The sequence below is a fragment of the Stegodyphus dumicola genome, chromosome 4, assembly GCF_044657685.1.
Source record: "Stegodyphus dumicola isolate Sdum_Otavi_A_Nest chromosome 4, ASM4465768v1".
NCBI classification, from domain to species: domain Eukaryota; kingdom Metazoa; phylum Arthropoda; class Arachnida; order Araneae; family Eresidae; genus Stegodyphus; species Stegodyphus dumicola.
Genome location: NC_140771.1, coordinates 235,352,994 through 235,380,227, shown reverse-complemented (window position 1 = coordinate 235,380,227; position 27,234 = coordinate 235,352,994). Strand labels below are relative to the sequence as shown.

The following is a 27,234-nucleotide window of genomic DNA, read 5'->3' as shown; positions in this document are numbered from 1 at the left end:
CAGTTGCATGGTATATTTTTTGTATTATATCAGCCTATACTCACATACCATATTTCATTAAAATGTCCACCATATAATGAACCAAATTTGCAAAAGTGTCTTAAGTTTGAATACCAGTGGAAATTGCAATTTATACAGATTAAAATATTTTAATGATGCATAGTTCCTAAAGTATTATCCGTTCTTTTCATTCTATTTATCTTACAGCATATAAACGCGAAGAAATGTTTTATGACATGTATTTCCATGCTGAATGTTTTTCAGATTTACTGCGATGTCGCGTTTCGAGATACGTTTTTAGAACCTGTTAAATACTCCCGAATTTTGAAAATGGGTGATTTGAAATTTACCATTACCACTCCGCGTAATCTGAGATATACACTGAAGTGAGAAAAGTCATGGAATAGCAATATGCAAATACACAGATGGCAGTAGTATCGCGTAGAAAATGTATAAATGCGAAGTGATTTGGCAGGGCTTTCATTTGTGTTCAAGTTATTCATGTGAAGAGGCTTTGACGTGAGACGAGAATTAACAGACTTTGAACGCGGAATGGTAGTTGGAGCTAAACGCATGGGTCATTCCATTTAGGATATCGGTAGGGAATTCAACATTCTGAGATCCACAGTGTGAAGAGTGTGCCTAGAGTATCTAATTTCAGGCATAACATCCCATCATGGACAGCGCAGTGGCCGACCACCTGCACTTAACGACCGAAATCAGCGACGTCTGCGTAGAGTTGTCAATGTTCACAGACAAGCAACACTGCGTCAAATAACCGCAGAAATCAGTGCGGGACGTACGAGGGACGTGTCCGATAGGACAGTGCGGCGAAATTTGTCTTCCTTGGGCTATGCCAGCAGAAGATCGACTCGAGTGCCTTTACTGACAGCACGACATCGCCTGCAGCGACTCTCGTGGGCTTGTGAGCATATCGGTTGGTCCCTAAACGAATGGAAAACCGTGGCTTGGTCAGATGAGTCACGATTTCAGTTGGTAAGAGCTGATGGTAGGGTTCGAGTCTGGCGCAGACCCCACGAAGCCATGGACCCAAGTTGTCAACAAGGCACTTTTCAAGCTGGTGGTAGCTCCATAATGGTCTGGGCTGTTTTTACATGGCATGGACTCGGTCCTCTGGTGCAACTGAACCGATCATTGACAGGAAATGGATACCTTCAGCTACTTGGAGATCACTTACAGCCATTCATGGACTTCACATACTCAAACAACGATGGGAATTTTATGTATGACAATGCGCCATGTCACCGGGCCACAGTTGTTCGCGATTGGTTAGAAGAACATTCTGGACAATTCCAGCGAATGATCTGGCCACCTAGATCGCCCGACATGAATCCCATTAAACATTTATGGGAAATCATCGAGAGGTCAGTTCGTGCACAAAACCCTGCACCGTCAACACTTTCACAATTATGGACGTCTATAGAGGCAGCATGGCTCAATATTCCTGCAGGGGACTTCCAACGACTTGTTGAGTCCATGCCACGTTGAGTTGCTGCACTTCGCCGGGCAAAAGGAGGATCTACAAAATATTAGGAGGTATCCCATGACTTTTGTCACTTCAATGTACTTAAATATACTGGGATCGAAATACATATACCTTCAATAGTCAAATAATTTTATATTCTGTGCATATTGCGTTCAAGAAATGATGCGTCCTGTCCCCAAAAATTATATTTATGAAACACGTTTTCAGTATCTTCTCAACGCCACTTAGTGTTTGAAAAATGGCAATTTAAATCATCAACAGGATTTTAATCGGTCACTTTGAAAAATATTATAAAGCACACAGAAAAGGTCAGACTCCTCAAGAAAACGTTCTGACCAAGAAAGGTATGCGATCATAAATTATTCAGGGAAAGTCTGCGTTAAAAAAATGCGCACTTCATGACTTAATTTCTAAAATAAAAGTCCTGGAGTCTAACAGAAGGTCATCAGGAAAAAAAAGTGTATTAGTATAAAGAAGCAACTAACAAGATAATTAATAATTAAAGTAATAAAATAATTAAGATAATTAAATTAAAAATAAAATTCAATGAAATGTAAAGAGATAAATAAAAATTTAGTGAATTACTAAATTAATGGTATATAGTCATATATTAAAATAAAATACCGAACATCTTAATTGTGGCTTCGATTGGAATTATAGTTTCTCTCAAGAATTAAGAAATAACCTAGCCGGGTTATGGATGAATTTAAGCTTTGAATGTATGGCATAATGCACTATTTCAGAGAATGATAGAAAAAAAAACATTGGTTTTCAGTTCATGAATGAAAATACGTAAAACGCCTAAAAATCATTGATGAGAATAAAAAGAATGCTAGACACAATATGAGAGTATGCAAAGAAATTTTAACGGGGACGTGTTGGTAGGAAAAGAAATAGAAGAATCCAATTCTGACCACGATTTCCTCCCAGTACAATTCCAGTCCCGAATATAATTCTAGGTGTTAAACAGAATGTAATAAGGGAAAAAGTTTCCCTGAGCTTTTGAGGAGTGATCTGCGAGATGAGAACAAACGTAAGGTTCTCTGTAAGTGACAATTCGTTCGTCGGTTCGTCGGCTTTTGGCACAACGAAACCGTCATGACAAAATGTCTGCAGGCTCTTTTCCTTGGGAAGTTATTAGGGCGTAAGCATTGGGCGTAATGCAAATTGGTTGACAGCTTGTAGTAGAAAATGTACCCGTTCTCATATATTCATTTCACTTCCTGGAGGTTCATTTCTCACGAAAGACAGGCATGCATTCAGAAGTTAGAATCAGTTTTCAAGGCTTATAATTAAAACAAAATGATTTCGCGATAAAAAGCATTTTGTTTTGAAATTGTGGTTCAGCTACGTAAAAGAAGGTTATTTGCATGCCAGAGAAGTCTTTCGAAAAATAATTCTACGTTTATCATTAACTGATTACTATTAAAGATAGTTTAATTGTTGTAACAAATACTAATTAAAAGCTCAGGTTGATCTGATCATCATTTAAATATATGCTTACTAAAATTCATTGTCTTTAATAAAACTTTGTTAGAATAATTTGTAATCGTAGAAGCAAAAATATAAGACATATACATATATATAACATATAGGGTGGACATAAAAAGAAGACTTCCAGTATTTGAACTCATAGCAACTTATCCGCGCAGCCAATTGAAATGAAATTTAAGATATTGTTATTTGAAGGTATGCTCTCGAGATTGCGATGATTTAAATAAGTAGAGCTCTCAAGGTTACAGCTATAGTGAAAAAAATTTTCCGTCCACCCTTTCCCTGCGCAAAGTGATCAGCAAACTGGAAAACCATAAATGGCTATGGAACAATACACGTATGACGAAAGTTGCGGGCGCAAAGCATTTGTGAAGAAAAGCATTGTAAAAGGCCAATGACAATATAAGCCAGGAAACTGGGAAAAAAAACACCTTACTGTTGGAATTACAAGTTTTCAACGTGCCTGGAGGTTACTGGGCAGCAGGAAGGGATTCTGACTCACTCCCTATAATGATTAGTACATTTGTGAGCTCGCGTAATAATTAATGCATTTTAAACTAAAAAATATTCATTATAATTACGAAAGGTTCGTTACAAATATGTATAAATCATGGACAGCATAGAACGGTTAGTGAAGTGAAGTATAGTCCTCGTGACGTGAGGATCCTGATAACGAGGTTCTCTCTAGTCGAGAGTCCAAGAGCATTCTGACGTGTTGTAGTTCCGATGGAAAAAACTTGACTGAATTAGTCACGCCTCCGTAATTTTTTAGTAATATTTTACATCTTCTGATTCGTTATATCTAGAACTATATGACAGGAAAAACAAGATCATTGGTTCGCCAGCCCTCCTGAAATCAAGAGGCTTTGACGACAGACACAGTGCAAAATGCTAAAATCTTTTGACACTGGTCGTGAAGGTCTCTTGTCAACTGAAAGGAATTATTGCGTCTTAGATGTCAGAACCATGTTGTGTGACACACCGTAAAAGTTCGGAAACAGTGACTTGCGTGAACAACACCGACAATTTTTCTGATCTCTGTGTGGTCCGCCGCATGCTCATCTGCCCAGATGATAACGCACTGCATACCGGAATTTATTGAAAACAATGGCGAACGTAATATCGCAAGAGGAATATATGTAACTTCACGTTTTATGTCATCTTTCACCCGTATTAATATGTAAACCTTAGATTTCAGACAACGTCGTAACCAGAAATCCATTGGTGTGAGGTCGAGGAATAGCGGTGGCTAAGAAACTACAAAGGTACGGGAGATCACTCTCTCTTGAAACGTTATACACATTGACAACTCTTAAATTCCAACAAAAATTGTTTCTCCTCTTCACTCTTGGGTTGTCATTGGTCCTTTACAATGCTCTTCTTTGAAAATGTTTCATGCCAGCAATTTTCGCCATACGTGTATCGTTTTAAGGCATTTATTATTTTTTAACGCCCTAATCGATTTTTCTCAGGAAAATAGTGATTACTGCTACACCAGAATTTCGAAATGTTTTCCCTGTAACCGTAATCATGAGAGCTCCATTGTTTTAAATCATCCCAATCTCGACCGCATGCGTTCAAATAACAATAACTGAAATTTCATTTAGATTAGTTGAACAGATAGGCCTGCAGAGGTTCATATGTAGGGAAGTTTTTTTATTACCACCTTGTGTATATTGGTGCAAGTAGTATAAAGGCAGTAAAAGAATCAAAATTTTACCTTCAGAACTTTGGCGTCTAATCGATGCAGAATCTTTCGTGGGTTGACTTGTTGGTTGTTGAATTTCTATTACAGGAATTAAAAAAAAATAAAATGGATAATAAAATTAATTACAATATAACAAAAAGGCATTTTGAATCATTTTAGTAAATATTTATTAAAATGAACTTTACATAATTTCAAATAGTGTGTTATAAAATTAAATACGATTTAAACTTTGCAAATGTTTAACAGAAAACAGTAGTTGTATAATCTGAAGAAAAGCTCTTTTTCTCCCCCTCAGGGGGAAAAAAAATAAGTCAAAGATAGACTATCTAAATTCAAGACCTACCTCTACCATATACAAAATTTGATTATAAAACGGAATTCTGAAATTTTTCTTTCTAAATAGTTTTGAAACGTTAATTTTCAGAAACACAAAATAAAGAAGTTTATTCCCGAATACATGTAATGAAACGCCTCATAGAAATTTAACTCCTGAGAATATGCTTTCTTCCGGTAAACAAAAACCAAAGAAAACTAAAGTTACGCTAGCAGAACACAGACCGGCACTGCTTTGCAAAAATGTTGACCGAGTATGGCCTTTCGTGAATGCAGTGAGAGGATAAACATATTGTTACGAAATGTAGAGGAGCGGTTAGATGGCTTTCCCGCACAGCAGTTTTAGGGTTGCCACAAAATGGCAAGGTAAGGCAGTGTTGCCACATTTGGTGAGAAATCGCCCATTCGGCGACAAAATTGGCAATATACCATGGACGGTTAGAAAACCTTCTGGAACGAATTCTTACCAGTTTAGCCTAGAATATTTTCGAACACAAGCCAAAAGCTATATAAACCCTGCTGGTCCGCAGTAAGTGTGCTTCATCGAGAGAGAGAATGTGCCTCTCTCATCGAGTGTGTCTCGTCTAGCGAGTCAATCCCTGGGGAGGCGATCGCGTTGGCAGCCGGCCAGCGAGTGCCGAGTAGGTCGTCGAGTGCAAAGAGTCTCGTAGAGTATCGCGGTTAGTGCATCGTCGAGAGAGCGTGTCAAGCTCCGGAAACAACTGAACCGAGAGTCAGGAGCTGTGCTCTGTGTGTCGTCGAGTGCATCGCGAGTTGTAGCGTGGAGAGTCTCGAGAGACGGGGAGTTCCGAGAACGACCAAGCAGAGTCGGGAGCGTTACTCCGGAAAGCAGAGTCGGGTGTTTTGCAGGAAGCTGTCTCCACCGTGATAGCCTGATAACCTAAAAGCTGTTTCGTTGATCGTGTCAGCGTGTTTATAGTAGTTCATCGACGACTGTAAAACGTGTTTTGGAGCTGTCCTGACAATACTGGCTAATAAAGTGTGTTTCCTTACGTCATCAAGTGTCGTCGTTATTCACTCCAAATCTACGAACCCCGAACGAACGTGAAGGAAGAAAATAACGTAACAATTGGTGTCAAAGGAAAAGAAAAACGTAACATTATCATACTCACACTGAGTTACTGGGAGGATAAATATATCATACTGAATAGACAATAGCTATGTTCTTGAAATTAATCAGGAACATAGCAGTTGCCTGTTCAGTGAGAGTTTAGCTTTCTATAAAATATCGCATTCTTGTAATGTATTTCTCAATAACACATAGCTAGCTGCTTTTATTTTTCTGAACTAAAGTTCCCATTTTTATTCACCAAAGACAACTGAGGCGTATGATGATAGGCAAGATGTTACTTCTTCTTCATAAGCTCCACAGCCTGTACAGGTCAAGTCTGTCTCCCCACGTTTCCTCCACCTGACCCCACTCTGCACAATGGCCCTCCATAGGCCAACTCGAATTAACCTTAAATCCTCCTCGGTATCATCTATCCATCTTCTTCTTCGTCTTACTCCCTCAATTCTCGAAAAGGTTACGTATTTGGTTGGAAATGCATCATCATATCTACACACATGACTCAGCCATCTGCTACGAGATGCCCATATTTCCTATATTTTCCATATAGTTCATGATTATAGGGAATTATCCACAAGATGTTACTAAAGATGTTATAATTTGATTGCATTCCAAAACTACAATCTTTTATGCCTTAACCCTCTGGCTGATCATCCCACGATTTCCACGGGCAATTCAAATGTAGCAAAATTTTCTCATTCCGCAATTTCCGCGGGCATATGTTTTTCTTCCTTTATTGAGGAGCGCAATTTTTCCCCCGTTTAACCATTGAAATAAATTATATACAGTATTAGGCGTTTAGTTTACGTTTTGGCCAACAGATATCGTTAGTTGTCCACTAAATTACGGCATTTGAAGGCACGTGGTATTAACCCTCAAACTTCCCTTTTTGCCGCTTTTTTCTTACAGAAATGGCTGCTAGAAAATGTTCAGCGATTATCTTAATTAGTTAATTAAATTATTGAATTATTGATTAGATTAATAATTAGATTGATTATTAATTATTTAATGAATCTGGTGCAAAGAATCTGAAGTTTGAACTCTATCATACTAAACTGCATTTTTTAAGTAATTTCCCCTCAGAGCTTTATATTTTCTTAAATTTTATACATTTTACTTTTTTATATTATGCAATAAATAGAAATTAACTGTAATTCGACTGAAATTTATTAAAATTTTTTTTTTTTTTTGTGATAACATCTGAAATTGGTTTTTCTGGCAACTTAGTTTCTCATGATAAAAATCTATATAAAAAATATTTTCCAGAAAGAAAAAGTGAATTTTTCAATTCTCCTATATATACAGAATTAAAATATGAAGGGATAAAAACCGCAATTTTGGAAGCGATTTTGGTCCACAAATTGAGCAATCAGAGGGTTAAATGTTATCTGCGTTTCCAAAGGAGCTGATAAGAATTTGTAAACGGAAGCCACGAGAATTTTCTATTTTAATAGCTTGTTCCGCAAAATTAATAACGACTCAAATAAATGGGTGTTACTTCATTTCATGCTGCTGTGTTTCGAGTCATTATTTACTACACAGTGGAACCTTTCAAGTAATAAGAGTTGCCATCATCTCTCTGGTTGAAATCTCACGTACAATATCTGCTACAATAAAACTATGTATATATAACTAACTTCAGCAACACCTTATCTTGAAACTCTTCTTGATTCGCTTTTTAGTTAGAATTCAGAAATTGTTTTCACGAATTGCTTCTTTAGTATGCAAAAGTTCAATTCTGTAAATAAAAGCATTGACTGCAGAATTTTATTTCGCAGTAACCGGAATGTTTAATGCCCTTTTGTATTGGTTGTGTTTGAAAGGTATATAAAATTTTAACCTTTCCTTGGGGAGCTGGACATATGCGTCTCGCGAGTTAAATAAGGCTGAAATAAATCTATGGAAACTTAAAATTTGCTACTTAATGCGGAGCAAGAAATGGCAGACCCTGACGATTTGCTTTTCTGCTCCTTGCTATTAAAAAGATGACTAAATGGCTTTAATACATAAAAGATGACCTTACGTCAAAAGGTTAATTGTTTAGAAGAATTACCATAAAGGCTTTACATGCAATATTTGGATCAAATCCTATTTTTAAATTTCACTTACCTGTTAACTTTACAGATCCTTCAGTAGATCCCAAAGAATTTTTTGATAAACACATGTAATCGCCTAAATCTTTAGGCTCCAGATTTTTTATCGTCAATCTTATGTGTGTTTTGTATGTTTTTTCTTTAGTTGTCACTTGTAGTTTATCGTTGGAGATGATCATTTCGTTGGCTTGGCGACCCCAGTAGTTGATGGAAGCTGGATAGGCTTCAGTGTGGCAATCGAGCGTAACATCGCTCCCAAGTGTAACATTCACCTGTTGATTTGGGATCCATAAAACTGGAGGAACTAATAAAGCAAATAAATTTTATTAGTATTTACCTGAAACAATCTAAAAATTAGGAAAAATTATTTTGTATTAAAAGAAGTTTCTGTTTCTCATTTTCGTTTTGATAAAGAGTGTTATAGTTTAAATTATGAGTGTTTGTAAAAACAGTCAAATAACATTGAATTATAAGTGTAAGTAAAGCGTATTTTTCTTACAGACCCCATTAAGTTAACAAAGTCTCTTTATGTGTAATTTATAGACTTCAGAAAAAAGGTTAAGAAAACCATTAAAATTGTGACGCGTAGTGAGAAAGAGGAGACGAACTAATTATAATTGTGAAAATTTAGTACAAATAAGGAAACTAGTGATACTATTTGCTTTCTTTCAAATCTCATGAAAATATTTTTTACATTACTTCGACTCGCATAAAATATTTTATGCGATCATAAAAATATGATTATAAAAGCATAGTTTTGTGTATAAATAAAGTAATTTTACTTTATTTATACACAAAACTACGTATTTACTACGTATATAGTTATTTTGTTACTCTTATAACGACGACTCTATAATGATCAATTTCGCGAAAAATAATTGGAATTTCTTATATTGCTTTCCTAATAATTCTTGACTGATCTTGTGGTAGCTCTTTCAAATCTTAGCGTTTAATAATAGATGGTGAACATTCTTTAATGCAAAAGAGTTTAAAATAAGTATCTTAATATACGAAGGCATAGTTTTCATTTTGTGTTTTTTGCAACATCGGAATTATCTGAACGTTAAGCTTTCAAGAATTGTTCGAATTATAAATGTTTTTAATTGGTCGGGAGCTTTATTTAATAGCCAGTAGCCTTGCGCCATTACAAGGGCCGAAAGGGGTGGCCATTTCATTACGGAAACACCTAATAGGTGGCCACCATTGCCTCTTACGAAGGAACGCACAGTTACAACCATGCCTTCTACGAGATTCGAACTCGGGTCCATCGTAACTAACCACTACAGCGGCTGGGCGGCTGTTCGAATTACAGTTAATATATTATATGATGAAACAGTATTGTACATTACGTATTAATTAAATTTAATAAATTTGCACTGCACATAAAATCTTGAAAAGCAAAACATTGTATTTTATTTTTCTTTAAAAGTCTAAATATTTCTGATTTTAAACATGACTTGTAAGGGTAAGCAAATTTTAAAAATCACTCTAGCCACGTTTGCACATTTAAAGTTAAAATTGTAAAAGATTATCGCACTTCCTGTGTGTACTATTCTAGCGTAAGTGGTTTGCACGTCTAGTTAGCAAATAAAGGATCTGTGATCATAATCCTGGCTACGCCACAGTTTATACTTCATGTTTCGCGGTTCCGTAAAAATTTAATGGTCCCTATAAAATGACTTTAAAAAATGAGGTCATAAAAATATCTTTAATTAAAAATGCAAAATTTTGAAAGGTATATGAAGGAAATGGAGATTTAAAAAAGGTTTATGAATTCTGTTAGATCAAAGAAAATTGCACAAAAAGCGAACATATAATTACTTTTCTTTTTTAACCTAGGATTACATTCCTCCATAATACTCTAATGGAAAAGCAGAAAGTTAAGACACTATTTGAAGTGAGCACGAATGCTTATACCTTCGAAACTACAAATGTTACAGTCTATTAAAATGCATCATTAGACAGATGAAAGTGCACACTAGCAAACACAAAAAATCTTTTTAAAATTGAATAAAGGGTATGTGCGCCAAAAAAGGTGAAGTTTTTGTAAAGCCTAAGTTCCGCGCGCATGCTTGACCGCGTGTGAGTGGCAAGTTCGTCTGGTAGACAGTCAGTGTGTTTGGACGGTGTTTGTTGTATTTTATTTTATTTCGGCAAGCTAGTGGTGTTACGATTTATAGAAGTTAGACGAGTGTACGGATTATGTACGAATATAATTTACTGTTAAGCAACGTAAGAGAATATTAGGTCTCAGAAGCAGGCGATATTTGTATGGTTGATGTAAGTGTTAATGGACAGTCAAGATTTATTATAGCATCCGTACATATTCATCCAACTGTTGATTCAGGAGAGTTGTTTAATGCATTGATGAAATATCCTGAGACAACTTCACTGAACGATAAAGAGTTTATCGTACATACAGATGTTCCTGTCATTAGTATGGGAAATTTCATTACAGAAGTCAAGTGAAATGAAAAAGGATTTGATTTTATGAAACATTACTTTAATCTAAATACAATGCAAAGTAACAATCCAAGTACACTTGGCAATTCACTTAGAGATTTAGCATTTGCTTGAAACATAACGGCAGACATTTAAATTATGCACCTTATTTCTCCTATCATCGACCAGTTCTACATAGGGTCATTTTGAATGAATAAATGCAGGGTGGCGCAGGAAAACGCAGGAATTTCGAAATTTTGGGAAATTTCAAAATAACGTCATTTCCACGAATAAATTCATAAAACTAGTAATTTATTAACAAAGTGCATGTATTCAGCATGCCATTTATGGTTTTACAATCAAAATGTCCAAAAGTGTTTCTTTACTTTTTTAAGATGACATCGGAAAGATGTGCTCCCATTCGGCGTTCACACTCTAACAGCCTGTTATGAAAACTCTGGAATACGCGGTTTCGCAAATCTTGGGGAATGGCACTGATTTCCTTTTCAGTGTTCTTCTTCAGTTCATGGATTGTTGCAGGACGTGTACGGTGCACCTTGCCTTTAAGATATCCCCACAGAAAGAAGTCGCACATACTAAGATCAGGGGATCTCGCAGGCCATTCAATGTCACCGTTACGTGAAATAATGTGTCTTCCAAACAATTGACGAACTGCTGCCATCGATTGTCCAGCAGTGTGTGACGTGGCTCCATCCTGCTGAAACCACATCTTTTCGGTGTTAAGATTGAGCTCGTACAGTCTCGGTGTAAAGAATGTTTGAACCGTTAGAATGACACCTGGAGGTTTCTTTTTCAAGGCAGATCCTGTTTCTTTCAAAATTACGCAACCACGTTGTAAACGCATGCGCAGATGGGACGCGTCCATGACGTCCAAGCTGGTAATGCTGTCGAAATCTCTGCGCTGCAGTCGCACTATCGCCATTTTTATAAACACTCTCACAGCTACTACACGTTCCGCACCAGTCCAATGATCCATGATTACTAAATGGCAATGCGCTCACAACAATTGTGCAAAGTTTCGAACAACTGCCGGCTCTACATTGCTGCCAACTGTAAAGTTCAAAATTTCCCATTTCCCTGCGCCACCCTGTATAATAAATAAAAGATAAAACAAAATAAAATATATGGGTTCGTAAAATATTTTGTGCTATAACACCCTCCCACTTCCGTTAATAATCCCATGAATTAAACACCAGCAGCTCTTCTAAATCAGAGAATCTAAAACAGAGAACTTGCCGTCAATATGTTGATCGCGAAACGTTATGCAATAAGGTTCAGTCATGTAGATATAAGATTTAATGCCTCTAAGTAAACAGGCATCACAGAGCGAGAACCCAAAATATATTTAAAGAAAGGGCAATTATTAATTTCAGTATTAATTCAGTAATTAGTTTTTATTAACCTCGCAGTCTAATTATTGAATTAATTTCATATTAATTCAGTAGTAATTAGACTGCGATGTTAATAAAAACTTTTTGAAATGAAACGTAACGAGAAAGCTCTAAAAATTTCTCGTACCAAAATATACGAAATCGTATATAAGAATGAGTGTTTATATAAGAATTTAAGTAGCATCATGGATGTTCTAACTACCTTAAATATGCCTATATTTATGCAATGCCTTCGATTAGCCTATAATTAATCTTATTATTATGTCTATAATTATTATACCTATAATTTATCTTACCTATAATTACTATAACTCTGCAACGATTCGAACTATAACATTTATGACAGATATATTTATTTATTATACGTTATCGTTTATAATCATATAATCGTTTAATTAATGTTAAAAGAGAATGCCTTCGTACAATACGTATGCCTAGGTTACTCGTGACTACGGCAATGCTTCTTTAAATATATGCATTCAAGGGAGTCTTTTTAATTTGTCATGCTGCAATCCAATTTGTATTTCAGATTCGAAGTAGATGAAAAAATTACGTCTTTTGGTTTTAAAGGGGAAAGAAATGAGAAAATTTGAAATTGGAATAAACGAAAGTGAAAATGAGAAAAGTAACAGCTACGTATTTTTTCCCCAAATCCAATTAAACTTTAAGATTTATATCATTTCATGCCTTTTTTTTTTAAAAAAAGAGACCAGATTTTTCGCTGTAAACATAACAAAATCTAAATTCACACTTCCATGTTAGTTAAGTTAATGCGTAAAATTACATTATTATCAGAAAATCGAGATTTAGAAATATCACATGTTTCGTAAATAATATAGAGGCTTATAAATTTGTTAATTTTGAAAAGGAATACTTTTAAAAATTAAAATTTTCTTATCATCAATAACTTACTAAAGTTCAGAACTATTCAAAATAGTACACAATTCTCGAAATTTGTATAACATTTATAAACTAAATATTTAGCAAAAATCTATTATCTACAAGATTGGTTTAATTTATAAATTTTCAGTTATTTTTCGAAGTTAATATTGTAAATAAATTATATATTTCTTTACATGAACTTTTTTTTTAATTCAATGGCCAGCATTCCTATTCAGCATTGGTAACTTCTAAGACCAGAAGTGGTGGGTAATTTTTTGTGGAGGTACCTAATAGGGAATACAGTTACCTCTATGAAGGCCTCCTATGGCTGTTTAACAAACTTGTTCTGTGTTTATTTGTCGGATTTAAAATAATATGTTACGAATTTTGTAAATGTGTAGATAATTCTACTGAAATTATATGTTGAGTTTTAGTCCAAAGTGGCCTTGTCCTACTACTGTTTTCATTTTGCGATTTTGCGTTGAAATCCTTAAAAGGCTGTATCACGTTTCAAATTGTTGCTACCAAATACTATCGCCCTGTAAGAACTGGAGGCTCCCTTCAGCCCACGAGTGTCCCCATAGCTCAAAAGAAGGGGCCCCCGTATCTCCACAAACGAGGGCAGCCAGTAACCCAGCCACCCCCAAACAACAAACAAAAATACTAAATTAAAAATAAGTAAGCACATATAACACAAAATTACAAACAAACAAACAAAAAACCCACATAAACAAATTCACAACATAGAACATCACAGATATCTTAAACTCATACAAATGCAGAATTCAATTTTAACAGAAGATTCCTATAAGCGCCCTATTTTAATTGATAAACTTCATTAGAGCAATGGTATATGATTTAAAAATTTTAAAACTAATGGCACTTATATTAAAAACAGTAATGTTAAAAATATCTCTAATAGGGGCTTTTAAACTACAATCAACCACAAAATGCCTAGCATCACCACCATCAACCTGACAACTATAACATAGTTTATTTTCCTGCAGATTAAATCGATTGAAATAGAACAGAAACCTACCATGTCCAGTTAAAACCTGATTAACATCAATATTGTTCATACATTTCATTTTATTCGTGATTTTAATTAGTTGCATAAATCTTTTGTTTTTAGGTGAAGAGAACCATTGTATTTTCCATTTGTTAACGTAAAAGTCCTTCATTCTTCAAATAGCAATTCTCTTCGAACCTGTTACTTCAATATCCATTGCACTGACATTTGAGACCGCCTGCTTCGCCAGGCTGTCGGCGACTTCATTACCAACGCCCTGTATTATATTTGAAAAATTAAATAAATCTGCATAAATGTGTGTATGTTTCTCGCACTGTGATAAAACAACGGTACCTAGAGCCATCCAATTTTGAATGACGTAATCCTCCTACGAATATGAACATGTGGAAGACCAAATTTGCAATTTGGGATTTGTTTTATTATCGATTTCATATTTTGTAAAACTATACTAGTACTATATATAACGAAATTTTGATTAACAAATTCAAGGATTTCAAAGTGAACAATGACAACACTCTACTGGGTAAAAAATATCTTCTTATCTCCAGCGCTTGGAACTGTGTAACGAAAATTCTAAGGATAAGCTAATTTTAAAATTATTTAGCGACATTGCTGTTGAACTGAATTTTAAGGTTTAAGTGCGAAGAACACGATTTTTAATAAATAAAGGTAACACACAAAATGTTAAATAAACGCCTCTTTAGACGTAATTACTAGAAGCCGTTTGAGGACAGCTACATGCGGAATCAAATAAAGTTATTGAATTACAATACACATTACAGTGATATAGGAATCAGACCAAAATGTCGCCAAGTTTGACCTATTTTGAAGATTTATCACCAAATCTGGTGACAAAAAGTAGCCGCCCAAACCGTCTCCAGCTTGGCGATATCACGCCAAAACAGTGAGACAGTCTACTTAATGTTAAGTGGACTTGCCCCTGTATTCGTACTGTTTGGCAAAGCATCGCCTCTTGAGATTTTCGTGTTATATTACACACAGACACAGATACACACACAAAATTAAATGATACACGTCAACGCGCACTGCAGGGAAACTGTTATTCTGTGAAAGAATATTTATTAAAAAAAATCAGATACCCTTCGGATTTTATATTACACTAAACGGGCGATTTTTAACGTTTTCTGCGTTATCTTTATTTATTAAATATAATGTTCTTCGCCCTTAAACCATAAAATTCAATTCAACAGCAATATCGCAAAATAATTTAAAGAAAACATATGGTTAGAATTTCCGATGCACAAGAATCTCGCATGCTGGAGATAAAAATGTTTTTTTTTCCTGTGCAATGTTAGCATTGCTCGCTTTGAAATCGTTGAGTTTCTTAATAAAAAATTCGTTAAAGTGTATGAAACAGATAATAAAACAAGTTGGAAATTTGGGCTTCCAGATACCCATATTCGGAGGAGGATTACGCTATTCAAAATTGATGGGTCTAGGTACCGTTGTTTTATCACAATGCGAGAAACATGCAGCAATTTATGCAGATTCTTCATTATTTAATTTCGTTAAATATAATTTATGACAATATATGGCACCAAGGGTTTGAAAAGTGATACGGATATTTACAGTATATATTGACGCAAAATGCCAAAACGAAATTAATAGCCCTTCTGAGCTAACGCCCCTTTGGACTAAAAAAAAGTACAATTTCTAATATAATTTCGCTAAAATTATTTACTTAGATACAAAATTCATAAGAGTAACGTACTTTGGGAAATAAAAATAAATGAACTTTCGGACATAAAATTTCTTGGGTATCCTAAATAAGTTGATTCATATTTATCCAATGAAGTGATCCATTTTAATATTTTACCATTTTCTATGTTACGAAAGTAATATAAATTTCATGTCATTACAGCTAATTTCTCAAATCGTTTTGTGCCTTCTTCAGAAGTCGGTGCAAGCAGATTTATCGATGATATTCATTCATGTCATTCTATACCTTCGATAATTAATGGCTCAAGCATCTTCCAATCCTTCATATGAGCATTTTAGTTGTCAAACTGTTCAGGTTAAATTAATGAGAAAATTGTTAGCCAAGGGCTCTTAATTAAATATTCGGCTTTTGGCTGTAAACTTATAATTATGATCTGTCTTTTTAAAAATGCAATCATCCATGTCAGTAGCACAGGGGCTTGAATAGCCTTTACCTATAATCTGTTGATATGTAGAAGCATCTACGAGTCACTAATTCAAATTACTTCTAAAATTCAAAGCTAATATTTTTATTTTATCTTCTAGTTTAAATGTGTTACACTTCTTCGTTTAAATAACTATTCAGTACCATTAATTTAGAATAACATTATAAAGATTAGAAATTTGTTTACAGAAAAATTAAATTAAAAAAAATCTTTAAAATACATTTGGCACAAGTTTAATTAGCTTTCCAATTAAAATTTTAAAAATCTTATCTGTGTGAGTAACATTATTCAAAAGCTGGATGGCGCATTGTATTTGTGATGATCATGATTTCAAAACTTTTTTATTTTAATTATTTTGAACTATTTAAACTGTCAAAGTATGAATAACATACTCTATTACTTTACAGTCTCAAACAGAATCTATATGAATAACGTACTGTACAGTCTCAAACTGAAACTGCATGTAAGCCGAACGCACAATCTATAAGCCTGAGTTCTGATAGGCCTGGTTTTTTTTTAAAAATTAAAACTTTTCTTAGCAAAACAACAATTGCTTTTAAATGAGTAAAAATCTTTTTTACTGTATTTTACATTTCATATACGAAATTTGTGTATACATATTTGTCAAAATTAGCGTACGACAATCACATAGACTGGCAATGCAAGAATACAGTAACAAAGCCCCAGCCTATTCATTCTGTGTCTTTTACATTCAACAGCTAAGTCCATATCTCTATGTCATAAGCTCAATTCATATGCCTATGTCTCTAAAACTATAAGCACTGTATTTACAACAAATATATAATTGGAAGCTTTGTAAAATTGCTTTGGGGCCCTCCAGACACACAGACCAGTGTAAGACCGCTGCTTTGTATAGTCATATATTTTTTGCTTTTAAGATATTTCTCCCACTTTCCTAGCGTCCTTCGCGGTGTAGTGATTCTGCACTCTGGGCCGGTATTTCAGAGGTTCGTGGTTCGATTAACGGCGAAGGCGGTTGCTAATTTTTCATCTTTCTGGCTTCCAAAAAAATCCTAATGTCTCTACAACATATTTTCCGCCTAGGTTTTTCAGCATATGATTTAAACAATTCCAAGGTAGCAATGTACATAGTATGGGCAAATAAAACAATATATAGATTAGAAGAGAAACACGCTAATGTGACAATCAAAATCGTAAAAAACAGCCTTGTATTTAGCGTAGGCATAATGAAACACTCAATCGATTTCGAGGGCAGCTAAAGGTCCCTCCTTATCAGGAGAAAGAAATACATAGAAAGAAGAAAATAGGAGTCACAGAACCACGTGGTCCTTATCAGCACTGCACGTGGTTATAACTAGATTTTTAATCAGAGTTGCAATGGCCGCCTACTTTTACTGAGCCAGGCTATCTGATCAAGCATAAAGAAATATTAGCGAAGTTAAAATAGGGAGCGAGGGGCAAATGCACCTTACGCTCAAAATCTGAACTATCTAGTTATAACCACGTGCAGTGCTGATAAGGACCACGTGGTTCTGTGACTCCTATTTTCTTCTTTCTATGTATTTCTTTCTCCTGATGAGGAGGGACCTTTAGCTGCCCTCGAAATCGATTGAGTGTTTCATTATACCTACGCTAAATACAAGGTTGTTTTTTACGATTTTGAAAACAATATATAGTTAAAAGATGTCTTTAAATCCTCTCCTGAAAGTAATATATACCGGGTATTTTTTCCCTCTTAATTTTTAAGAAGCAGTATGTAAATGTAAGGAGATAAAAAACTCAAGCAACTCCATGTCATTTAGATTACATATACCAGCTGTGGCCAAATTCCTGTCAGTTAAAGCCGCATGTTAAAATTCAGAAAAGTTCGAGAGTCGCAACTAGATTTTTCAAAAGCTAAAAGTCCATAATTACTTCATTTTAAAAGCAATGGCAGAAGTCAAATGGAAAGAAACGTCTGCTTATAATCAATCAATTAATGAGCGTTTGCCTTCAGGATGTGAAGATGAGTGGAAAGACAACGTGAAGTTTTTATAATGTTTTTGTTTCCTTTGATTACAGCTTGATAAGGTAAAAAAATACACTTTTTCAGTAATTCTCTTGCATGTTCTTTGCCACGGCAAGTGTGTTTGTTGTCCACATTTTTTAAGGATTCTCGAAATCTTCTGAATGTAACATCGTCCGATAAGCTGTTCTTATCATCAGATTTATTAGGAATTCCTAAAGCTTCCAGTTCACAACTTTCCCAACAATTCAGACATAAAATCAACTTCGAAGCTACTTAAAAAATCAATTTCTGTATTATATTAAATGTTTCTGATACATTAAATGCATTTTCTGTTCCACTGCAGATTACCCCAGTTTAGTTTATGCAGCTGCTAATGATAAATAAATTGGGCACCCTTGTAAGCCCTTGCTCCAATGAGCATGAACATTGAGCAGATAAGTTTACCATATTTTTTGCATAAGATTTATTCGCATAAAAGCTGCACCACTTGCCTGCGAGAACTGCATGCGGTTCATGAGACGAGCTATGACCACCTTTGGCATATACATTTCAATCATATGCAATTAAATATTCAAAGTAATGTGATAATTGTTTAACAAGAAATTCTTCAGAATTAAAGAGAAAAGTCATCTCTCAATCATTTTAGAATAAATTTGTGTCTTCAATATTTAATTTGGTAGTTAATTATTAAATGTTAATTTTAACAAGCTGCTGTTTTCAATTACTACTTACCACATAAAGAAATTGCTTCAAAAATTAAATTTTTTCATCCCGCTTAGTAAAGAAATGATAAGGTAAATTTGTGAATTTACCTTATGGTATACCTTGTCAATAATATTTTATATAAAATGAATAAGGTAAATAAATCGAAACAAAAGCAGAAACCCCAAACTGGAATCAAACTTGCTTCAGTGTATTTTATTAGAAAGGGATTAGTGCCAAAAATTGACATTATTCCTACTCCGAAAGTGCCTTCCAGAAATAAATAAATACAACAACATCATGAAGATAGAACAGACGTAAATATTTAAAAGGTAAAAAATATAGCATTAGACTTATTTTATACCATGTTTGATTTTTATACTCGTTTTTCTGGTTTTCGTTTTAGGTAAACACACATAAGTATGCTGATTTGTGTTAAAAGTTTCATTGCTTCTTAAAATGCAGAAGGTGTGTAGGCTGCTTAATATTCAAACGGTAAATCAGGAGCTTTCAAAGTCTATAATATGCAGACTTCATAGTTCATTTGCATTCTTTCTGGTTTTTAACGTATGTAATATCAGGAACTAGTCTTGATTAATAGTGCAGCACTCATAAAAGGCATTGCTTTCAAAATCAGAATTTGTAAATTAATTCATTTGTTGCATATAAAAAACAGTTTTCAGGTTTTTAAAGTAAAATATATCCTGTTATTTCGCTATTAATTAAGAACAATCTTGTTTAATAATTAATTAAAATAAACTAACATTTTATGCATTTAAATCAATCACAAGTTCAATTGTATATTGCTTTATCTACGCATCGCAATAAATGATGTTATTTATTATTGCATTTGCCTCAAAATATTCTAAATACAATAATATTAATTAAGACCCAGGATTTTTATTGTCTAGCGTTTCTAATTACAGCGCAGTTCATTTTAATTTTCTTATTGCTTATATCAAAGTTGCTCGTAGATAACAAATTTAATAATTAGAGAAAATTATTTTAAAAGAGCTGCTACGACTAGTAAAGAATTTCTTAAAATTTTCTTTAGCGGCTCAGAAGTGCACTCATTTGTTAGTCTAAGAAATCCTTGCTGTTTGTTTAATATTATGTTCATTCTCCACTAGCAGGCACTAGCTGTTATAGGAGTTGACCATTACTGAGACCGGAAGCGGTGGTCACTTTATTAAAGAGACACCTAATAGGTGTATAATAGGATTCAAACCTGGGCTCTTCGGTATGACAGTCAGAATCAATAACCACATTCCCGTCTGGTATGCTGAAGAATTAACACATAAATTTTTATGTTACAGGAGAACTGATGAGCACCAAAAATACGTAAGTAATTAATATGTATGTGAACTCATCAGTTCCTCACTTCGGAATTCTAAGTTAATGTTGGAAGTGAAGAATCTAAGAACTGATAATCGAATAATCGCTTAAGTTCGGTGACAAGAAACAACAAAATAGAAGGGTAACCAACCCTTTATTATTTCAATAAGATTTAACTCTGCCTGGGAGTGTACAAACAAAGCCCGCACTTGGGCTTGAACTTAAAAGACTAAGAATTAAACTAAAACTAAGATTAACTAACGAAATATAGCCGAAGCTATCAAAGTTCAAATCGAGTTGGCTTCTTAACTTATTTGACTACGAAGTTTATCAAGGGCCGAGCGTATAACAGCTTTGAGAGAGAGAGTAGCCAAAAAGGCAGACGCGCGTAAATCAGAAAATCTGATTCTCTCTGACTCAGTAAGTAACTTCGTGGTTTAAATACCGCTCCTCCTCATTAAATATTCAGCAAGATTCCAAAACTATGTTCTGGCCGGAAGTAGTAAGGTGAAGTTAAGAATTTTACAGGAAAGGAGCTTTAACTTAAAATTTAACTGTTAATAAAATTAACATAATCCTTACAAACTGATTGAGCCAAATCTTGAACAGACTCACAAAAAGCATTAAATCATTTAATTGATTTTTTATCATATTACTGAGGAGCGACTAAATCACTTGTTCTTAATTATTTCCAGAGTGGAATAAAACTAAAAACAGTTCCAAAATAAATAAAAATGTAAAATAAATAAACGAATAAAACTAAAAATAACAAGAAAAACTCTTGCATCCAGCTTGGAATGAGTTATCTATATGCAAATCCTTCCTCAGATTATTTTAATTTGCTCAAGGGTATCAAAACAGTTCCAAAATAAAAAAAATGTAAAATAAATAAACGAATAAAACTAAAAATAACAAGAAAAACTCTTGTATCCAGCTTAGAATGAGTTATCTATATGCAAATCCTTCCTCAGATTATTTTAATTTGCTCAAGGGTATAAAAACAGTTCCAAAATAAATAAAAATGTAAAATAAATAAACGAATAAAACTAAAAATAACAAGAAAAACTCTTGCATCCAGCTTGGAGTGAGTTATCTATATACAAAGATTTTGACTACTTCGCCGCTGACGAATCTGTTTAAACTTAATTAACTATTAACTACACCAGTCTAACCTTTCTGTCCTTCAGATGAAGTTTTGGCTTTTTGTTAAGCAGGAGTCTGAACTCCAAGAATACAGACAAAAGGTAAAAGTTAACTCGAAGGTTTGTTAAAAGCTATGTCTTCTAATACAACTTACATTTAATAAAAACAAGCCACTACTATGTGCGAGGTATCAGAGATTCAAATACATTGTGTAATTAAAAGATCATCTTCAGCCCGTGTCATAAACTAAGCTGGGTCCAATTACAACGGCTTCTAGCAATGTGAACTTACAGATACAAAATCACTTGCCACATCGGCACATAACGAGCCATCCACTAAATTGAAGCAATGAAGTTGAAAGCATTTCGCATTATTACCCATTCTTTCAGAGTTGCTTTAAAATGTTTAAAACAAACAAAAAATTCTGAAATGGTTTAGACTTTTAACAATAGCCCAAAAGGCTGTAATTGTTCGCCTAGATGGGATAGCGACTGCTATTTGTTCGAAAACATTTTGGAGGATAGCGGTTGATTAGACTTTTAAAAATTCTGAAATAGTTTAGACTTTTAACAATAGCTCAAAAGGCTGTAATTGTTCGCCTAGGTGGGATAGCGACTACTGTTTGTTCGAAGCATTTTGGAGGAAATCGGTTGATTAGACTTTTAGAATAGCATGGGAACTTTCGATATCTTCTATACATTTGAAAAGTAGAAAAATCTGTAATGTCATTACATACTGACTGAATTTTTTAATGAGATATATTTTTTTCCAATGGCAGATTGTGAACAATTGCAAATGTAACCCAGTCCATTAATCTATACAAGGCCGGATGTGGTGGTCTCTTTATTATGGAGGCACCCTAATAGGTGGGCCACGATCGCCTTTCCTATGAAGGGAACGGACAGTTACAACCATGCCTTCTCCGGGATTCGAACCCAGGCCCTTCGGCATCGCAGTCAGCTTCCCTGACCACTATACCGACCTGGCGGCTTTTAATGAGATGTATCACAAATTAAATGCGTTTTTATTTAAATCAATCAAATTAACAACTTAAAATTGTAATAATCTAAAGAACTTCATTTATTACTTTTAAATAGATTAATTTGTTAATTAATAACAGATGAAATTGGAAACATAAATAAATATCTTATATTTTGCCAAATGGCAATAAACTCAAATAAAAAGTGAAACAATGCAAAATCGCATTTCGAGACAAATAAAAAATAACGTTTAGCTTTTACAAAGTGTGAGAAATTTCGAAATACATGAAAAATACATGAATACGAAATACATGAATTTCGAAATACATGAAAAATACATGAATACGAAATACATGAATTTCGAAATACATGAATTTCACAGTTACTGAATTTTTTGTTTCGAACAGAAAGAAGCAAAGATGAAAACTGATATATGGTGCTAAATTCTCACAAAATTATCTTCGTTACTAAAATTATCTTAGATTTTTAAAAGACACTATATTTAAACATTAATGAATTTAATTTATTATAAGATCAGAATTCTCAATTGTCGATAATTATCTATTTATTGCCATACACAAAATTTCTGTAAACATAACCCTTTTGAAAAGTTTTTAAGTTTAATGGAATCAAATTTTGAAAAGCGGGATTCTCTTTTCAAATTCTTTTATTTTAGCCTTGTCTGATATAACGCTTATTGGACTAACGATCAGACATTCTGATTACGCGTCTGAACAGGTTTTTCCCTGAAAGATTTACTTACAATGCACGTGAAGAATAATCCTACGACTGACTGAAGGGGGGACACCATTGGCGGCGATGCACAGATAAGCCCCCGTATGAAGGCGGCTCACTCTGGTGATGCTAAGAATTTCTCCTTCGTAAGTGACAGCATTAGGATCTGTAAAATGATATGTTATGAGTTTATGAATAATAACGAACAAAATAAAGAAAATACATAAAAAAAATTATTCATCATCAGACTTTTCTCAGCAGTGATTACTTATACCTATGCTTTCTTCTAAAAGGAATACCTTATGCTCTGCTCACGAATTAATTGCTTCCTTTCAAAAATATTTTCGGAATTTTTCTGGTGGTATTAGTTCTACTTCTTCCAATAGCTTGCAACTGTGTTTTTGCGTAATATATATTTTCTACGTTTTACTACTTATTACCACTTTCGGCAAATATAATTTCTTATTTTATTTACAAAATGTTTGATTACACCTTAGAAAAGAACTGCACATTTTAGGATCTGATATTTAAAAAACTAAACTTTGACTAAAATATGCGCACATGATCTCTTGCTCCATGCGGCCACGTTGTCAATACCAGGGCCGGATTTACGTATAAGCTACACAAGCTCTAGCTTAGGCCCCTCTTTCTTGGGGGAACCCCAAAAATTAAAATATAGTATAAATAGTATTAAAATGCACCATAACAGACTTATAAAGGGATCTATATCTAAAATAACTTAGGACTCTATCAAGTCTAAATCTGGCTCTGGTCAATACTCATTCACTTACAACAGCTTTTAGACCCAACTGAAGGCAAGAAGGCACTTGGATTCTGAAGGCAAGAAGGATACCGGCTATTATAGGTTCAACTAAAGGCTTGACCACAAAAAAGTTAAGAATTCTCAGATCTCTAACTATGGAACAGAATTAAATTAAAGGGAATAATTTTTAATTGTTGGAATCTCTTTGATGCTCTATTTAACTTGGTGCCATTCTACCATCACGTCCCATCTTAAAAGTAAGTTGAAAATGATGGGCGCAGACAACCAGATTGTGACCAGCTTGAAACCAGCTGTTTGAGACCAGCTGAAACAGCTTGAAACCCAAAATAGCCAAAGATAAGCTCCAGTTTGTTAAAATAATGTAAAAATAATGTGACAGATGAATGCAGGTTGTTTTGGATTAATATCCTCGGGTTTTTATGAAGTTAAAATAATCATTCCTCAGATTATTTTAATTTGCTCAAGGGTATGCTCTGAAGAACATTTTAAAAAAATAAACTTTGTTTTAAAAGAACATGTCTTCTAGTAGGTATCCATGGCACCCAGGCTCTTATCGTACTGGAAGACAAGTTAAAGTACAACTTCGCCATATACTCATTATGCGGTAGACATCGAATGATCAGAAGGCGACAAAATGCCTAAGATCAGAGTTTGTGTAAGCTTTGAGCCATGTATCTCTGTAAAAATTATTTTTGAAGTTGTGTTTTTACGCATTGCGTGGGGATCGAAATGAAAATTAAAATCGAGAATCCGGACATATGTGAAGGGTACTCTGCCAGTGATATTTCGTAAGCTAATCTTGGTTATGTGAAATTATGAGAATTTTTGAAGCTGTTGTTGTGGCTTTTCTCACATTTCTGGCTTAAACAATTATCGTGACAAGGAGGACAAAATTGAATTTGTAGTTGACATACATGTTGAGCACCGTATATGTGATAGTGCAACTTTGCAAACCTCCCTTTCAATTTTGATGTAGAGTACTCCAGGCTACGTGTCCGAGTGTGTTTTCAACCACCCTTTAATGCACAAAGCAACATAAGATACATTTTTGTCTAATTTATATTAGTTCAGTTGGAGAATTTATCAAATTCAGATAGTTGTAAGTATCCTCATACTTACAACTATCTGAATAAGTTAATAAAGAATCTGAATAAGGAAGTTTTGTTTCATACAATTGAAATTGTATGAAACAAAAAGCAAAAAATGTTATGCATAATATTTGCATCTCATACAGAGTTTAAATTAAGACCACTGATATATTTCTTTATATATCATATTAATCAAAGCTTTTGTTAGTGTGTTTTTTGGGGGGAGGGAGGGAGGCATCACACTAACAAAAAAAAGATAACGATTTATCGGCCACATCAGCATACATAGTGAAATTTTATATATTACCATGGCAACATACCGAATAGAATAAAGCCATAATAAATAATATATAAAAGATAGATATAACATCCAAGCAGCCAAAAGAGGAGGAGAAAATATAAAGTGTCCTATATTTCTTTTAGGCAAATATATGATACATTAATGAATAGTAAATACCATTTCAAAAAGGTATGAATAAATATGTCCCAAACTGGTGATTCTAGGCTCATAATTTCAGCTTAAAGTATGAATAAAATGTAATAGTCTTTGAAACTATAATATTTATAAGATGATTATTAGTAAAATTCACTAAACAGGAAACTTTTAAGGTTTCTGTAGAAAAAAAACATTTAAGAGAAAACTGCTTTCTCAGCTAAGTCAAACAAATGAAAAATATCTGTTCTTATATGATAAGAAATAGTTAGGTAGCACTAATTAAAAATTTGGAAGATATAAAAGTTTAGGTTAACCCTATTATAATACTCCTCTCTTTTATCTATTAACTATGTGTTGAGGAATAATCGCTTTAAGCGAATAATCGCTTAAATCCAAGAACAGAAATGTTAACTCAAGAAGCGTTAATTATCCTTTATCGCTCAAAATAAAGATTCACAGATAGCCCCTTTCTCGGGGCGCACAACAAAGGCTCCACTTAAGCGTAAAGTCATAAATGTAAGAAATAAGAACTAAGTAGTGACTAACTAAAAGGATTTAGCCGAAGTTAACACAAACTCTAAACTAGTTGGCCCGGTATATTAAATTAGCTAACGAAGCTATTAAAAGGCGGGTAATACGCCCGAGCGTAGTAACAACTTCGAAAAATGTACCCCAAAGGCATACTCGCGCTATCCAGTAATCCAAATTCTCTCTCTGGAAGTCAGTAGAGCTTTGACTTAAATACTTACTCCTTCTCATTTGCATCTAACGCGATTCTAAAACCTCATATTGGTGAGGGATTGTATGCTGAAGCTAGAAGACATAGGAAAAGTGCAAAAACTTAAAATAACTGTTATAAAATTAGGATATACAGTGGATGGACAAAAATATGGAAACACCTTGTGAAATGCATGTTTGAAAAGAAAGATTGATTTTAATGAAATATGTAGGTGGCGCTGGCGTTTTTGACTACTGACGCCACCTATACAACTTCGTAAATGTGCTAAACAGTTCAGTTGTTGTCGGAGTACTGTTATGTGAGGTTGCCATTGCATTATGTCAGAGTTAACAGACTTCGAACGTGGGCAAATTGTTGGAGCACGTATGGTAGGTGCTTCCGTAAGCAAGGTAGCCGAGGTGTTTAGTGTTTCAAGAGGTACTGTATCGAAGATTTATTCCGCATATTTTAAAAGCGGAAAAACATCATCTGCTAAATCACAGCGCGGATGAAAACGTGTGAGTGATCATGACAGACGATCATTAAGGGCAATTGTGACGAAAAATAAGAAGACCACAGCTGCAAAAGTTACTGCTGAAATAAATGTTGTGTTACCGAACCCTGTGAGTACCAAAACAATTAGAAGGGAGCTTCATAAACAGGGAATTGCTGGCCGTGCTGCAATTGAGAAGCCACTCATCAGTGATGCTAATGCCCGTAACAGGCCCAATCTATGCTGGGGTGGCTCAAGGAAGTCTCCTCGCCCCCGCAATCTTTAACCTTTATGTAAATGATATTCCTAAGGCCCCAAATATCGATCTTGCATTATACGCAGACGATACAGCCATCATTTCTCAACACTCCAACACCCTCCAGGTAATCTCACAATTGCAGAGTTACCTTTCGACCTTAGAACTCTGGCTCGGTCTGTATAAAATCAAAATTAATGTCGCAAAATGTGCTGCCACCATGTTCATCCGAAGAAATATCCCAAATTTACCTAACTTAATGCTCTTCGGTGAACCCATTCCCTGGGTCTCTTCTTACAAATATCGAGGTGTTTTACTAGACTCAAAATTAACTTGGCAGCCTCACATCCGCAAAATCATAGCGGGTGCGACAGCTGTCAAAACCGCCCTACGCCCCCTCTTAGCTAGTTATAGCGAC

At 34.4% G+C, this 27,234-nt stretch overlaps 1 protein-coding gene across 1 annotated transcript in view; it reads right to left on the bottom strand.

The window, feature by feature from the left end:
• The window catches only part of LOC118194765 (lachesin-like), a 182,889-nt gene that overhangs the window by 85,149 nt on the left and 70,506 nt on the right, over positions 1-27,234 (bottom strand). The window contains exons 5-7 of the mRNA XM_035365969.2: positions 23,070-23,207; positions 8,242-8,529; positions 4,722-4,787 (exon numbers count right to left, since the gene is read on the bottom strand). Of these exons, the coding sequence (XP_035221860.2) occupies positions 4,722-4,787; positions 8,242-8,529; positions 23,070-23,207 (492 nt within the window). The remainder of the gene's footprint in view (positions 1-4,721; positions 4,788-8,241; positions 8,530-23,069; positions 23,208-27,234) is intronic.